This window comes from Sturnira hondurensis, unplaced genomic scaffold (genome assembly GCF_014824575.4).
Source record: "Sturnira hondurensis isolate 20B ecotype Veracruz unplaced genomic scaffold, ASM1482457v3 Scaffold0014302, whole genome shotgun sequence".
NCBI classification, from domain to species: Eukaryota; Metazoa; Chordata; class Mammalia; order Chiroptera; family Phyllostomidae; genus Sturnira; species Sturnira hondurensis.
The window spans coordinates 7,863,177-7,881,260 of NW_028086933.1; the positions used below are offsets into that span (position 1 = coordinate 7,863,177).

At 41.7% G+C, this 18,084-nt stretch overlaps 1 protein-coding gene across 3 annotated transcripts in view; it reads right to left on the reverse strand.

The window, feature by feature from the left end:
• Positions 1 to 18,084, reverse strand: part of BICC1 (BicC family RNA binding protein 1) — a 275,205-nt gene that overhangs the window by 17,167 nt on the left and 239,954 nt on the right. For 2 of the 3 annotated variants that reach the window (XM_037062750.1, XM_037062753.1), the window contains exons 9-17: positions 17,345 to 17,476; positions 15,103 to 15,289; positions 13,080 to 13,241; positions 12,317 to 12,510; positions 12,051 to 12,183; positions 11,331 to 11,487; positions 7,551 to 7,716; positions 4,922 to 4,961; positions 4,163 to 4,317 (exon numbers count right to left, since the gene is read on the reverse strand). In XM_037062750.1, the coding sequence (XP_036918645.1) occupies positions 4,163 to 4,317; positions 4,922 to 4,961; positions 7,551 to 7,716; positions 11,331 to 11,487; positions 12,051 to 12,183; positions 12,317 to 12,510; positions 13,080 to 13,241; positions 15,103 to 15,289; positions 17,345 to 17,476 (1,326 nt within the window). The remainder of the gene's footprint in view (positions 1 to 4,162; positions 4,318 to 4,921; positions 4,962 to 7,550; positions 7,717 to 11,330; positions 11,488 to 12,050; positions 12,184 to 12,316; positions 12,511 to 13,079; positions 13,242 to 15,102; positions 15,290 to 17,344; positions 17,477 to 18,084) is intronic. The other variant, XM_037062751.1, reaches the window with a different exon arrangement.

Below are 18,084 nucleotides of genomic sequence, written 5' to 3' on the forward strand. Positions count from 1 at the left end.
TCTACTGAATGTTATTTGCTGACTTTTGTAAAGAAGTGTAGGGAAAGGACGGCTCATAAGACAAAAAAACCCAACAAAACCCCCCAGCTTTTCAATTAAAACCATCTTTAACATTATACTTCCACCAGATAAACCCAGTGCAGCAAGGGAAATAACAGCATGTTCAAAATTGGTAATTACCAGAGGCATTAATGAGATCATTGTATGTTACTTGTGTACATTTTAAAGATTCTGCATCTAAACTCTTCTGAGCATTAAAAAACCATTAATTTAAGATCTAAGCTGACTTAATTCAAACACTATGTCAGACTTGGCTAAATACAGTGATTTCTAAAAACATTAAGTAAAATATACTCTTGTGACATCTACTAGTTTGTTATCTGATTAATCTAAGCTCACCTACACTCTCAGATTTGTAAGATTTAAAATAATTGGACAACCTCATTACTCTCAGTGCTGAGAAATTAAAAACCATCTTTGCCTCCCAATGCACGTTTTTATTTGCTCCAGAGAATGTGACCTTTGTTCATGCTTTTAAGATTTGAGTGTCGAAGAGAAGAGGAAGCCCCCAAACCTTCTGTAGTTCTGTGGCTCTGACACCCATCGTAGGTCCAAGCAGCCTTGTGCGTGACCTGTGGTGTCACATGTAGGAAGCGGACAGGGTCCTATTTTTGAGCTTTGAAGAAAACAAAACAAAACAAAGCCTCCAGCTCCTTTTAGAACAGGCTAATTTCTCAAAAGCTGCTCTAAAACTGGATCAAGTCTAGCTTCTGGGAATTCTGAACGAGGAGCTCAAAGCATTAACTTCTTGCCTCAAGCAAGTCTCCCAGAACAGGGAATTCCATGAACCCTGGTCCCTGGCCCACTGAGGGAGCAGTGCATGGCCATCAGGACCTGCTGGCTGTACGTGCTTCCTCGAATGGCATTCTGTTTATCCATTGGTTGTTTTCTTTGGAAAAGAATAAGGACAAACAGTGTTTCTAGCACCCTCTAATTAAAAAATATCAGTGCTACAAGCAGAGATGTGGTCAACCTTCTGGAAAAGTTAACTTCTACTTTCCCTAGGTCCTTCTCCATCCCCTCATGCCCTAACCCACACAAGTGATCCTCACTCACTGCCCAGTTTCTGACCCCTCCCACGCGCTAGCAGAATAGAGAGCAACTGCTGCAGAATATCAGATGCTATGGAAAGGCTGGGGGGCCCTTGCACCCCCTTTCATGGATTTGCGATGTATGAGGAAAAGTTCAAGCCCTACACACTAGGGAGAATTAGACTACCATTCCCAAAGAAAGCCTGATTTTTATCTTTTCGTCAGTCGTGTTTGAAGAGGCCATAAATAAATGCAGGTTATGTGGTGAACACCGAGTTAGTGGTCCCACCCTCCGCCAGCCTTGTAGTAGGACTGGGCCGAGAGACCTCAACCAGGAGGGTGCAAGAAGATGGGCAACGCAAGAAAAGCCACAGGAGGGGGTTCAGCCACTGAGTCAGGCCCCCCGCCGCACAGAAAGGGGTCCTTCCATCCTTGGGTAAGTGCCCGAGCAGAAGAGTCGGGCTCTGACACCACCCTCTGTGCATTGTTCCCCTTTGTTTACGTCCCTGTACAGTGGGGCAGAGGAGGGTGTCGAATTAGAATCGAATGAGGCTTTTGCTGAAAATGCAGATTCTTGGTTCCACTCCCTACCTGGTGAATGAGATCCTGGTGGAAGAATCTGCATTTTTACCAAGCTCTCCAAGGGCCTCTTTTGCCTGTTAAGGTATGGCAATGTGTCTCTAGATCATTTACATATCACCTCTGCTGTGTGCCCTCTTGGGTTAAACCATTAGGAAGAGGAGCATAAGGAAATCTTGTAAAATGAATTCAAGTCCTTTCTTTGACACTTACTGTCATGACCTCAAGTAAGACACTTAACTATTGTGGGCCCCCTTTCCTCCAGTGGAAATAACAGGGACTGCTAAATGCCACCCAGAACTTACCGTACACCAGGCTGCTCACTGGATGCCCTCTCCCCTGTCATCCTCATAACAACTCAAATGAGAAAACAGGCTCAGAGGAGCGAAGCCACAACCAGCGGTGGCTGTCGGCCCCCGCACCCCCTGCACTTGACCACAACAGTATCATCTGAATGACCATCACTTCAAACTGCCGTAGTGTTGGTCTCTGAGAGCAGAATTGAATCAGCAGTTCTACAGCAAAGTACTTAATTTCTGAACGTGCACACACACAATCAGCCACCTAACACTCTGCCAAGCAAAGGTGAGCGAAAAAGGCGAGACTTGTAGGTGCCTCGGATGAAAGAATTAGCACAGCAGTTTTAAGGTCTCAGCTGACAAAAGAAGATGCTTTCTGCCACTAGAGCTATCATGGTAGAAAGAGGAGCGAACGCCCTAGAGCCTCGAAACATTTCATAACGGTGCCTACACTCTAGCTGCTGATAGTAGCTTCGTCTGTACATACAGCCTGCCAGGTTGCTACTGTAGGTCTGACAATGAAATTCACAGGAGACTGTTCTTTCTAGTATTTCCATAGTATTTTCTTTTTCACTTACTCAGAGAGACAAAGAAAAAAGCGCACGTGTTTGCTTTGACCCTTCATCAACAGTCTAATTTATTACAAAGAAAACAGGTAGGGAAGAGAAGGCCAATCTACAAATGCCAATGATTAGACTAACAACCATGAAACCCTTCCCCACTATTTGTTTTGCTGTCTACTGTGTTCTGGTTGAACACTGTGATTCTTGGATCGGTCACTTCCACCCGTGCTTGGGTCTGCAGTCTCCCAAGGGTTGTGTGTGTGTGTGTGTTCTCTCTCTTACTCCACCCCTACTCCCAAAAGGCCAATAGCCAAAATCTGATGCTCTGCAACTGAGAAAGAAGGCTTTGCTGAGTGAGTCACGTGCAGCCTGGCTGGCTGGGCATTGGGAACTCTGGATCCCTTCGCCGTGTGCTGTGGATGCCAGCTTCCCAGTCTCAATCTAGCAGGGCAGCCAACATCTGGGAGACATAAACTTTTGGAGCTCTTGTTTGTGATACTTCCTGCTGTGTTCCTGGCACATCGGACACACTGGATTTTTAACTCCTATCTGAACACTTGTTTTTCTTGAATATGTGCCTTTTCCCCCTATGGTGGGCTTGCTAGTGATACCCTTGGATAAAGGGATTCTTTATATAGTTTATGGGATATTATTACATCTGTCCTTGCTTCATTTCAGCCTCATCCTAGCACGTGTGACATTCCCCCTAACAAAAACTCAGTTAGCTAAATTTACATCTCTGTAACAGCTGAACAACAACTTTGAGAAAAGATACAGAAAAGAACATACTGCATTAGACTGCATCGATTTTACAGCAATATGTTTATAAGAATAGAAATTAAATCAGATTAATGGGCAGACTTCCACCAAGATGGAGGCATAGGTGGAAACTCTGTGCCTCCTTGCACAATCAAGTTTAAAGTCAACAAAGTTTCAGTAACAAAAACGCAGCCAAAACAAAGAAAATTGAACTATACAGAAGTCCGACAACAACGAACCGTTCACCCAGACCGGAAGGACCGGAAGGACCGGAAGGACAGATAAAGTGCTTCTCAGATAAGATCAAATTCAAGGAGTTCATCATCACCAAGCCCTTATTATATGAAATGTTAAAGGGATTTATCTAAGAAAAAGAAGATAAAAAAAATATGAACAGTCAAAGGACAGCAAACTCAGTTATTAACAACCACACCTAAAACAAAAGCAAACCAAGAGGACAGCTAGATCAGGAGTGGAACCATAGAAATGGAGATCACATGGAGGGTTAGCAACAGGGGAGTGGGAGGAGGAGAAGGGGGGAGAAGGTACAGAAAATAAGTAGCATAGACAGTGGGGAGAAAATATATAGGGGGGAGGGCAAGAACAGTAGGGGAAATATAGAATCTGAAGAACTTGAGACACGTGGTCATAAAGGGGGGAATGGTGGGGGAGGGGTGTGCAGGGTGGAGGAGAATGAGGGGGGAATAGAACAACTGTAATGGCATAATCAATAAAATATATTTAAAAAACAGAAATTAAATCCCCATTAGTGACTTCTCCTTAAGTAAACAAAGAATGGGAGGGGAGAGGGGGCAGCTCTCGTTTGCTGAGAGACCAGACAGGAAGAATGTGTAGGGAGGACTCGGCCTACCTCAAAAGTGGTTGTCATCGTGGGCTTGTAGGACACGTGGTTGGCCCTCCTCAGCTCCTTGATGGTCTCCGCAGGCATGGACTTAGAAAACCCAAGGCCGCTCCAGGTGTTTGTAGGTGTTCTGACCTCCGTCACCACTGGCTTCTTTAGCATAGCTTTGGAAAACAGAATACAAAACAATGCTTGATATTTTGAATATAGCTCTTCAAATACTGATGACTGTTGTTTTGATATATGTAAATAAATCAGAACTTACTGCTATTTCTTTTCTTATATAAATACAATTCTTTTTAGATTTTATTTACATATCTTTATAGAGGAAGGGAAGGAGAGAGGGAGAGAAACATCAATGTATGGTTGCCCCTCGTGAGTCCCCTGCTGGGAACTGGCCTGCAACCCAGGCATGTGCCCTGACTGGGAATCAAACTGCGATCGTGTGGTTCGCAGGCTCACGCTCAATCCACTGAGCCATGCCAGCCAGGGCTTTAATGCTATTTCTTAACATAAAATGCCTTAAATTATCTTCACAAAACATTTTATACAAAGTAATGGTAAATTCTGAAATGCTATATTATCTCATAATTGATCTAATGCTAATTTGGTCAATAAAATACATTCAGTCTCAATAAAACTTGGGCAACTTTGAACCTAAACATTTTTTAAATGAGGGTTCAATTTCACAATTCAGTGTGAACACTGGAAAACCTTTTAAGTATCGACAGGAAAAAAGTATAGATCATTAACAAACATAACACATACCTTTGGTTGCTAATAGCTTCTTCTGTTCATAGTCAAATGCCTAAAAATAAAACAGATTTATTGCCAGTTTATCCGAATGCCATGCCAATACTCATGATGAGAACACAGAGGGTCTGACTGCAGCCCATGGAACTACCGGGGAGACAAGCGAAGTTCTGTACCATAATGTGCCACTAACTCAGTGCAAGTCTGATCAATTTACACATGTTTTCAAAACTAATTAGTTAGAATAATAAATCACTACTTCTGACTTTAAGTCCTGACAGTGATAAGAATTAGACATTTTCCTTCAAAAGTAAAAAAAAAATACCTATTTACTACAAATATTTAAAACACCAGGGCAAGTATATACTAAAATATAATGAATAACTTAATAATAATTATGCTAAGTTTCGAAATAATGCGTTACAAAAATGCTTTCAGACTATATATTAGCCTCATGTGTCTCTCAAAATCCCCCCTTCAATACTTGGCCTGATGTGGTGTAATGTCCAGACAATTTAACAAATTAGCCTCATTGAAATAGCCTTTGCTTTTGAAATGAGATAAATGGCAAATGTCTAGCTTTAAGCTACAATAACATTAAGCATTACAATAAAAGCAAACCTAGTTACCTTTCATTGCACAGGAATAAGGCGGCACTATCCATTCTTTTCATTCACAGTGAGTAAGTGACAAACGATGGAGTCAGGTCTACACAGAAACCAAGGCAGGCCATTTTGAAGAAGTCTAGATGCAGCTACATCTCAAATGCTAACCCAGCGTTCTCAACTCCCCAGGTTTGGAACCAGCTAGAACGTTTTAACAGTGTCTTAAAGGCCTACCTGGAGGGTTGAGAACCGACTGGCAAGACCTCTTTTCACCCTCTTCCTGGGAGCACTAGATGGCCACGCGCAGAGTGCATGCCCAGGTAATCTAGCGTCTGAAACGGCACTTCTCAGAGTGACTGCCGGAAATAATAATTAGGTCAGGATAATGCAAGGAAACTGGCTGACCCAGACAAACCATTACCTCTAAGAATATGGCAGTAAATCGGGAGAGCCAGGATTTTAGAGAACACAACTGGGTGGTTTTTAAATATTAGGTGTAAAATGGCACTGGAAATTAAGATAAACTATTACTGATAATGTCCAAGGGCAAGGTGTAGGAAGATCCAAAGTTCACTCCCTCAGTAAATATTTACTGAGTGCCACTGGGTAGAGACGGGGCTGTCCTTTGTGGAAGAAGACAATGATTAATCAGAAGTAGTCTACAGCCTTTAAGCATGGGGAATCTTAGCAGGGGTGGGTAAAAGAAATAACTACAGAATAAATGAGGAAGTGAAGTAAGTGTGGGAAGAGCTGCATTCCAAGAACATCAGAGACAAGACAGACGGTTTTAGCTGATGGAAGTGGGGAAGTCTTCAGTCTTTCTCCCTGTCAGTGCTCAGTGACTACCATCATCGAGAACATTTCTCACTCACCCTAAAATAAAGGAATTACTGAATGGCTCACTCTAGGTATAAAACTGACAGAAAAGATAAGAACCACAAGATGGACAAAAACAATAAATGGATCATAAAGCAGATCTGATACTTCTTAGATGAAAGAATTTTAATCTGCATTAACTGAAAATGAATCCACCAGAGAAAATGTAACAACTCTTTCTTTTTTTTTTAACTTTGATTGACACTTTATAAAGGCCATGGCTTTTGTAAAAAACATTCATCTAAAAACTCAGGGAAATGTTCAAATGTAAAGGATTAAAAGAACTGATAAGCTGGAAGTATAGAAGTGTAATTTAGTTCCATGAATTAACTTCTGTGACAGCTTTGTTTCTTGGGTTTTGTGAGACACTTTTCTCTTCTGTTGGGGGTGGGGACATGGAGATGATAGATAACTCTTTTACTGAGAGATAGGTAAGTCTACCCAGTAATTCTGATACTGAAGTCAAATGCTTACAGAAATCTCTAGAAGCACAAAGCACAAAATCCTTCCCTTTCATACTGTAATCTATATGGAAATCAGATTTCTGCATTCCATGGTCAATAGCCTATTTGCAGTAATTAGCCTAATACTTTGAAAAGGGATATAGAAAAAATAATTCCTGCTGAGGACACTGTTTAAAATAACCATAAAAATCTGTGACCCAATATAATCATCAATAGCATTTATCATCTACTTTCCAAAACACTAAAGCTTCACATCAGCTATTTTTATAACTGTCTAAATGACACCAAATGGATTTATCATCTCCATTTTATAGACAGAAGGATATTATATCTATTTACCCAAGACTATGTCATGAGGCAGTAATACTTAGAAATAACAGCTCTGACATTTATCTAAACTTTTATGAAACAACTGATGAATGATGTCCTTTACATAACACTTAGTGACACGGACCGTTTATGTCATTTTTCAAATTATATTTTAAATAATTTAATCACTTAAGCCAAATCCCACATTTCATTTTTAAAGTTTATAGCCAAATCAATTCCTAACTACTGCATATATATTTAAATTTACTTTTGACTGGAGTGCAGAAAGAAAACCTAATTTCTCCTCTTCTGCTCTCCACTCGCTGAATCAACCATTCCCTAGGCCAAGCACACTCCATCTGGATGACATCCCCATTCTTCCATCATTACCTGCATGTTGACGAACGACGGCCGCGAGGCCAGGCGGGCCCTTTCGGAGTTTTGCTGAGCAGCTGCGGCCCTCTCCGCAGCACGCTCACTCCCCGGAGCCTTCTTGTCAGTCAAAGGGCTTTCGGCAGCACTCAGTTCAGCGTCTGAGAGCAGCCTGTCAGTGCTGCTGTGAAACAGAGATTGGAATTTAACACCCCACCATTACACACAAATGAACTGAGGGTTTCCCATGTGCCACATTTACTCTGGATGCTAACCACTGTCGTCCATTTACACTTATTATCTCATTTAATCCGCACACCACTGCTACGAGGTAGGTGGTGTTATTGCCCCTGCATTACAGAGGAAGAAAGTACCTTATCCAAGATCATGGTCTAGTGAATGGTATTTGAGCCCAGGCTTCCTGACTCTAAGAGCCACAGCTGAAACTATTTCATGGCACATATTCATACACAAGATATATGGTATATTACGAATGGCACATGTGGAATAGACATATAGATGAGACTTCTAAATTAGTCTACATCAAGGAGACATCAATGGCCCATGCATACAAGTGGAAACAAGACTGAGCTGATCTGAAAGCATGCTGATGACCCAGTTCACGTGTGTAAAATCTGCATTGCTAGACGGGGCAGAAAAATAAGGAATGTTTTCCAACACCTATTCAGGGTTAATGAGGGGAGCATGAAAGTGCTTCTTCCTTTTTAAAAAATGTTTATTGATTGATTAGAGAGAATGTGAGAGTGAGAAAGAATGTGAGAGGGAGACAACGACTTGTTCCACTTATTTATGCATTCATTGGCCACGACCACGGCATATCAGGAAGATGCTCTAAACAACTAAGCTACCCAGCCAGAGTGAAAAGTACTTCTTAAAATGAGGACTAACTATCTGAATTACAAGAATTGATAATGCCCTATACGTGCACTTCAAGTTCAAATCCAACTGCATGTAAGCTCAAGTACAGGGGAAATAAACAGTATGAGTCAAAAAGCTGGTTTATTCATTCATTCTTTTATCATTCATTAAGTTGTGCTGGGGAAGATTGGAGGAATTTAGGAAGGGCTATTGGACACAAAAGGAGGAGCAATGAACTTTGTTTGCCTAACAAGAGTTCACAGAGGTTTCACTGAAGACATCTCAACTAGAATTTGAAGGGCATGTGCAGGTTCACGAGTGCAAAAGGCCAGGAGAAGGGCAACCATGAGGGAAGAGAATAAGCAGAGGAAAGGAGGCACGTCGTGCAGACCACTGGTGGTGTACAGCCAGAGTGGACTAAGATCAGACTCATGTGTTCCAAGTAATTACTGGGACCAAACAGAGGACGGACTGAGCCAATGAGAGACTGGAGGCAGGGAGACACTCTGGAGGGTGCTGACACGTTCAGACGAGAACCGATGCGAGTCCACACTACACCTGATGAAGGGAATACATATGTACTTCAAATGCTTCCATGGAGAGAAAAAGCAAAATCAGCTATCTAACCTATAGTAAGTAATGTTAATTTGGGGTACTAATACCATGTAAAGAAAAACACAGATAAAGCAGATTTGGACAAAATGTTAACAATAATAACTAATCCACCACAGAGTTCATAAAAGCAAATCAGATTTTGGAAAGAAAAAAGAGGAAATAAAGGCATCTATGCCATATTTGCCCACAGACATTCTACTCCGTGAGGACACACAGTCATACCATGAACAATGTGAGTGTGAACTACCCTGGTTCACTTACACGCAGGTGTTTTCAATCAATAGACAGGTAGCCCACCATATCCCTGGGTTTCATATGCGCAGNAGCAAAATCAGCTATCTAACCTATAGTAAGTAATGTTAATTTGGGGTACTAATTAAAGAAAAACACAGATAAAGCAGATTTGGACAAAATGTTAACAATAATAACTAATCCACCACAGAGTTCATAAAAGCAAATCAGATTTTGGAAAGAAAAAAGAGGAAATAAAGGCATCTATGCCATATTTGCCCACGGACATTCTACTCCGTGAGGACACACAGTTCATACCCTGAACAACGTGAGTGTGAACTACCCTGGTTCACTTACATGCAGGTGTTTTCAATCAATAGACAGGTAGCCCACCACATCCCTGGGTTTCATATGCGCAGATTCAACCAACTACAGACTGAAAACAGTATTTTTGATCCCTGGTTGGGAATCTGCAGAAGCAGAGGGCCAAGTGTATGCGTTGTTCGATGGCATTTCATATAGGCACTTGAGCGCCTGTGGATTCCACGTGGGGTCCTGGAATCAATCCCCCACAGGTACCAAGGGACAACTCTAGTTAAGTCTGGGGGAAGTCCAAGTTAGATGCAGATTTCTGACTGTACAGGGGGGCAGTACCCCTAATTCCACATTGTTCAGGGATCAACTGTATGAGAAAACTAATAAGACAGTAGAGGAAACTGGGAAAATGGAGGTGGATGGGAGCAAAACCTTTCAATATAGAAGCAGTCCACTGTTTTTCTTTCAAAAAACATGAGCTGCCTATTTGAAAACAAACAAACGAACAAAAAGCAGTGAAAAAGAAAAGAAAGGCAAACACATTTGTAACTATCCTATGGTAGAGGAGAGTTGTATTTAATACAATACAGGCATTTCTACTCACTGATTTGTAATAAATGCAATCATGATACTGTCAAGTGTTTATTACCAAAGCTAGCAATTAACTACCTTGGAACAAGGGAGCCATAGTTTAAATTAGAAATTCAAAGGCAAATGAAGAATTCACAGCAGGAAAATACCTAACAGCAATAATCGAAGAGTGAAAATCGCCCTGCTGATTACTGAAGAGCAGAGAGAACGTTAGAAATTTCAGAGTGCTATAGATAGTTTAGAGGACCCAGAGATAAACCCAAGGCTCATGAAGAAAGGAAGGCTTCCAAATAAAATATAACAGTAAAAATGATCAGATTATTATTCCTTAATAAAAACTTTACCCACAAAAATATCGCTAAGATTGAAATGGGATACTTCTCAGCCATAACAGATGAAATTCTGCCATTTGAGACGAGTGTGGGCCTGGAAGGTATTACACTCGCTCACTAAGTGAAATAAACTAGAGGAAAAAGACTAATACCGTAACATTTCACTCCTGTGTGGAATACAGAAACAAACCACACAGACAAATGACATCAAAAACAAACACACATTCACAGAGGCAGACAACAGACCTATGGTCACCAGAGGGAAGCCGAGAGGAGGAGGGGCAGAGTGAGTAAAGAGGGCCAACTGTGGGGTGACAGATGGAGACGGGACTCTCAGCAGTGAGCACGATGCAGCATACACTGGTGCCAAATTATGGCGTTGCACACCTGAAAATTACATGATCTTATAAACCAGTGTTTCTTCAATGTAAAGAAACTGTTAAAGAAAGCCCTGGCTAGCGCAGCTCAGTGGATTGAGCACGGGCCTGGGAACCACATGATCGCAGTTCGATTCCCAGTCAGGGCACACGCCTGGGTTGCAGGCCAGTTCCCAGCAGGGGACTCATGAAAGGCAACCATACATTGATGTTTCTCTCCTTCTCTCCTTCCCTTCCTCTCTAAAGATACATAAATAAAATCTTTGAAAAAAGAAACTGTTAAAGGAAAAAAGCATAGAGAGGAATGAAAAAAAAAATGGGTAAGATCGAATTCACTGAAACCAAACAGCACTAATTGCTGAACAAATCCAGTTTTGTTCCACTGACTGACAACAAATCTAGCCTGTTATACAATTTCCTTTGAAGCATCAAGGCCTTTTAAAGAAGAAAATACCTACTGTAAGTGGGAGTTTTTGGTGCCTTGCAATAGTTCTACTGTCTGCCTCTTGGCACAGGAGACTTGGGAGGGCCCCAGCATCTGTTTCAAGTCTCCAGCATTCCCAGAATGGGAAGGGCTTCGAGGCATGCCTACTTCAACAAAAGCATCATTGCAACCTGCAGAGAAAGGAAAACAGTGAAAACCAAAACACCAGCTTCCCATCAACAACCACCTACAACGGGAACAGACCAGAATTCAACGCTGGGGAGACACAGATACGGCTGCTTTCAGATGCCCATGCGACACCTTAACCAGGTCAGGCTGCCCCCAAAACTCAAGATGAAACCTGAACCGAAGACCCTCATATTTTTCAAAGATTGTTAGGGATGAATAAAAAAAGATACACTCTACTTAGAAAGAGATTATATACATACATATACATATACATATACACACACATTTAGTAGGTTGATGCCTTCCTGCTATATAGTTACATTCACTTTAATTTAGGAAGTTCCAATGTAATGGGAAAGTGATTCCTCCTGTAAAAACTTTATTTGCTTTTCAGTTTACCTTTCACCATGCTCTTTGGACTTTTATTCAAGATGTTGTCTTTCTGTACACGAGGCAGGATGAGTCATAACTCGTTAGCAAAACCAATTAGAAGTCACTGCACGGACTTTCCACAACCCCCTCAATTCAAGTAACAAACCAGGCGGAAGTTCAGAACAAAAGATACCTTCTGCGGGGTTTGGTTTGGGAGATGCCTGCTCAGATCCACTCGTTTGTCTGGACGGGTCACCGTGATTGGCACTCAGCACTTTTTCTCCAAGTGATGAAGTGGATATTACACCATATTTTATATTTGGAGACTGAAATAATAACAGAAAACAACATGCAGTTGTGATGGGAATTCTACAATTCTTTTCAGCTGCAAGTTTTACTAGCAGTGGCTGATGTCTTACAAACCGCAGAGATCCCATTATTCTGCCTGAGGGACATTACCTGCGCGTGTCCGTTTAAAGCAGAGATTTTCTTGCCTTCTGTCTGCATACTGCTGATATGCACGTCGACAGGAGTCAAGCCGGGAGGGGGAGACGGAGCTGTGTGCCCGTAGGCAGGGACTCCAGACAACAAAATGTTGGTTAAGGTGGCTTGGGCAGTAGACGGAATCATCAGGTGTGGGACGGCAGAAAAGCCTAGACCAACATTTTGTGAGGACAGATATTAGACAGGAGAAAACTCAGAACCAACAAGTGCATGTTGTTTCCAGTAGCAACAAAAAACATTTTTGTCACTGCAAATTCAGAACGGAATTCAATTTTGATACCTCTCTGCAAGTAGGTATAACATTACTACACAAAGCAAAGTTCAAACGGAATGACACGGGAGAACACTGAATCCAAGCTCTTTGAGCGAGACCCAGCACACACAGATGACTACCAAGCAATTCTAACCTCCCCACCTAGTACCTACATTTCCTTGTGTTCGGGTCAGTGACCTTCATGTGACTTTGCCACTGCTCCCTGCACACCATGCTCTCTTTCCTGATCTGCTTGTCACATTTGAGGATATGTTACTTCTATGGAAAACTCACTGCTTCGTTGTGCATCATTTTAACTAATTTACACATTAGGGAATTTCTGTTAAGCTGCAGAATGCTCGGAACTGTAGTTTTCCCCTAAGGACAAGAACCACTAATAAACTTTATTTAAAAGCTGGCAATACCCACAAAGACATGCCTTTGGTTGTACTTAACGATACTGACCTGTGGCACTTGAAGTATTAGCAAGTGGGGGTGCCCATAACGTGGGGCTGGGAGTGCCAGAACTCGGACTTTGCAAAGGACTGACTGAGCTATTGAGAGCATTCAGGAGTGAGTTCGGGGTTGTTGAAGTGTTCAGAGACAAGGTGGTGGGGCCCAAAAGACCTGTAATAAACCAATGTAAAGTCAATATGCATAAATCCAAGATTTTAAAATAACAGATGGCACCAATACTGCCATCTGAAATGCATGTTGATATAACCTGAGTGATAGATGACCTTCTTTCAAATATTCACATGAATTTTTGAAAATTCATGTGAATTTTCACATGAATGTTTCATGAAAGTGAAATGTCAACTTTCATGTTGGATACAATGTCAACACAGGACCTAGCTCTCCCACACACAGATGCTGACAAAGAAATGCAAGGCAGGTGTGTGTCCAAACCAGGAGGGCAAGGCGGCAGGGATGTTGAGCAGCGCCAGTGGCTCTGCGCTCATTCCACTGGCCAAGATGAACAAAATCCTGCTCATTTCCCTGCATAACGCAGCCGTCAAATGCTTTCGGACAAACACTTCAAACCGCTGACAATTAGCAGTGACGAAGGGGATGTTTCCCGCAGCAGAATGGCTCCGTTTGGCCCGCTGCAGACGGGCCTGAGTATTTGCATCGGTTTTCATTCTATGTCAAAACACATACGTGACTTCTTTGCACTCCCTCTCAATGTACACAGAAACTCTTCTCAGGAGAAAAAAAAATTGACCTTGTTTTAGGGATTTAATGCTTGATTTAGGTAATGCAATTTTCCTTCTGGCATTTAAAATATGTTCTAAAGTAAAATGTGGATTTTTATCCAAGTTTCCAGGAATCTTTAATGCATTAGGTAACATAGGTTAAATGGAGCCATAAAAACATTTTGGAAATTGAGTAATTATGAATCTCTGCTCACTTTTCTTTCTTTCTGGTGCAGCAGGAACTCTGCTCCTGCCAAGTCACGTGACTGGCATCCCCGGGGCAGTGCTGTGTCGGTGTGACTGTGCAGACCCCAAGTGGGAGGGGCAACTTTCCCAAGCAGAAAAAAAACTTGCCTTTAGCGTAATGGTGCCTAAGCAAGGCTAGTTGGTGCACTAATCACATTATTTAAATGTTATTTTTATAAGATTTTATTTTTTAAAGCAAGAATAGCTGTGAGAAAAAAAATTAAAGACTGCTGAGAGTATTTTTCTTATCTCAAGTCAACACTGAATTAGGCGGAATGATTTGCTAGGTTATTGCATTAACATTTTACATAAAGGTTGTGAGAAAATGTACAACAAAGTAGGGAACCTAGCATAATTTCATAGAGCCACTAACTTCAGCCTGTAAGATGGGACTTCGTTATGAGCCACTAAATATCCCTGTGGCTATTTGAGTGGCTGACTTCGCTCCCTCACAGAGCTAAAGACTGGGATGATGATGTTCTTTCACCTTCCCGTGCTTTGCCTCAGCTAAGAATACAGGTCCACTGGTTCCCTGGGTGGCCGCAGGCCAGATTTCCTTTGTGTCTCAGGAACGCTGCAGGCCTAACAACTGGGAGTGGGGGCCCTGCTCGCTCTCACCTCCCCCTCTGCACACTCCTCACACAGATCTGCAATTACTTTCAGAAACGCAAACTGGATAATCTGTATCTCTAGGGACTGATGGCAATATTGCAAACGCCAGAGAGAGAGAACACATAAATTACAGTCAGCCTGCTGACTTCCCTCTCAGTGGCATTCCTAATTTAGGAGAATGATCACAGCCGAAAATAAAACAGTCAGACGTTGATTATTTATGCGGAAATAAGAAGAATCTGGGAAACAAATCCACAGAGTCTAACAAAAAACTGAAATGGATTGATTTGAGTTTTGCTGCTTTTCACCTGACCTGAGGGCCTGAAGGGAGGAAAACAAAGCCTTTAAAATGTAGTCTCGCACGGCAGAAAGAAAGGGAACTGGATATGCAACCCCCCAGTGACTGAGAAGTGCTGTAAGAATAAATGTTATACCTAGTCCAGTGAGTCCAAGGCCTGCTGAGGCTAAGATATCCAGGCTGGGACATGCCAGGCCGGCAGGGCACGATGCTGGGGAAGAGCTGGTTGCTATGGTAACCCCACTGCTTTCAAGTCCGAGGAGACATTTCCTTGCTTCATACATATTTAAGGCATTTCGTTCAACACTTTTCACAATCACAGACTATGAAAACACACAATGAGAAAGAAAACGGTGACATGCAAGTAGTCTACAAGGAATTGGGGAGGTGGGTGAGAAATGACTATGGTCATAGAAATTCCACGGAGGGAATTTACTAATGCCACTTCAGAGTGAACGGCAAACTGTAACCACTTACTCCTTTTCTTCCTTTCGGTAAAACCATAAAACGCTGGTTACCATTCATTCACTGGGTGTGTCCTGTGTTCCAAGAGCAGCGATGGCAGCTGCAAATATATTCCAATTCCCACCAAAACCTTATGATGGGGTGGAAATTGTTATTCACATTCAGTGAGGACTAGGGACCTACCCGACGTCAGAGCAGGGCTGTGGGCGCAGCCAGCGACGTGGGCGCAGCCAGCGACCTGGAGTGCGGGCCATCTCTAGAGCCCCTTCCCGTTTACATCCCGGTCTTTACATGAAAGCTTTCCCCACTTCATCTCATTTTTGCGGAATAAATCAAACGTGTCTCCCTACAGTCTATATACTGCATAATAACAGTCACTTACATTTGACATTTATGGTCTACTAGTTAACTAATAGACCTTGAGGTACCACTATTCCTCAATGGTGACATATCTATGGCAGAGCTCATAACAAAAAATAAATTCCTAAACAATAAATCGTTTTTATCAATGGAGTCATCTAGAAAATTGGAAGTCTGAACCCAGGGGGAAAGCCACCCATGAACAATAAAGACAATTTGTGGCTGAGAAAGCAGTTACAGCAGCAGTGAGCACGGGCACCAGCAAGGCATAAATAAGTGGCCCTGGGACACTGCACGGCTTCCGAGTCCTCACAGTCTATGTCCCCGACTCCTGCTTGTTTCTTGCCAAACTCCAGGAGTTCTTCCTGTGTCTGTCCGTCTTACAGGCACAAGTCCTCAAAAGTCTATGTACCTTCATCGTTTAGTCCTGGTGTTTCCTGTGACTCTAAGCCAACTCACCTAGTCAAGCATGCCTGACGCTTCACAACACAGAAAATTAACACCCTCATCTCTATCTTTAAACTCACTGTATCAAGTTCACTGAGAATCAATGCTATTTTTTCATTTAGGTGTGAGTTTGTCTTAAGCTGAACACTGAATACCACATTATTTATATATACAAAAGCGTATCTACTATATGTTATGCACATACCATTAAGCATACTTGATAAAACTCACAGCCTAGAAATTTAAAAACAGAAGGCATGACTCTTTGATGTTTTACCTATCATAATAAAAATATGCATAAATATTACCACTGAGTACATGCTATTATTATGCAACTTGCTTTTTTTAACACCATTCTTATTCTTCAATTTCTGGTACATAGATTTCTTCAGGGTGTATAATGTCGGGAGAATTGCGGGGGAGGATAAGGTATCATTCCCTGTAGTGTGATTGGATGGCCTTAAATTGCTCTTCAAAGTGGTTGTGCCAATTTACACAATATTTGTATCGAACCATTCCCATTTCCACACTTTTTCTCACTAGCACTCAACATCACTAGCGTTATCTCATTTAATTTTTACTGTATATGGAACTATCGAAATTTTGCAACATCTTAAGGGAAAGGTTCCAGGAAGGCTGAATTGGGTGTAACTCATTAGTAAAACATGTATTATTAAAGAGATGGTGACTTCTTCTTTAAATGTCCAGGGTGAGCAGAATGGCTCAGAAATGACTATTAGGGAACTGTACTGACAGGCACATATTTAATATTTAGCTTTATCAACTACCAGGTAGTTTAGAAATGCTTAAAGTTACCAGCTTGCAAATTAATTTAAAAAAGTTTTCTCTTTACTCTCTCCTATATTTCTTGAAAAATAATGGTCACTAAAAATGAACTCCAAACACCAACACACGTGAGAAAATGGTGATCAATAATGAATGTTATTACAAGTTTGTACTTTCATAAAATAACTAAATATGATATATAATGACATATGCATTATAGAGGCTATTTAGTTCCATGAATGCACAAATATACACTTATACGCAAATACAAGAAAATGTGACGTGGCACATGGTTCTCCGGGTCCAGACTCTGAACCGACCTTGCTCGGCTGTTTCGGTTTCGGTTTGATACTGACGAAGACATCCAGCTGTTCCATCAACTGAGCAATGAACTGCGGATCGACATCGATTTCTTCCTTCATGTCAAACATCAGCACAAGGGGAAGACAGCCCTAGGAAATGTCACAACAGCAAGTGTGGGAGGTTAAAAAGTTACTCATTTAAACATCTAATAATTTAACATGCCTACAAATAATACAATATTTCACAGATCTAAAGAGTAAACCAAGGTATTAAAGCTAAATTACATACCTTAACATTTAAGGTTTTATTTTTTTCTAAGGCAAGAACAGCTATTAGAAAAAAACTAAAGACCGCTGAGAGTATTTTTCCCATCTCAAGTCAATACCGAATTGGGCGGAATGATTCGCTAGGTTATTGTACATAGCTCAGAGGGCTGTGTGAAAATATAATGTTGAGTGGCAGGAACTACTTCTTGGGTGACAAAACTGTGTATCTCTTGCGCTTTTGTTTTTGGCTCTGAATTTTTACTCATTCTCCACCTGGGAAAACTCCTCTGTTCCCTGACTTCAGTTGCGCAGTGAGGCCAGAGGCCAGATTCTCGACCACATGAAGGGCACTCATCCTGCCCCTGGGCCTAAAGGCGGAGAGTGGTGGTTTTTACTGTCTCCTAAATGAGATCTAAACAGCATCTGAGTCTAAAGACCTCCCCATCTTGGACTGGCTTTGTCGGGGCAATCGCAGGCCTGTATGTCCCCGT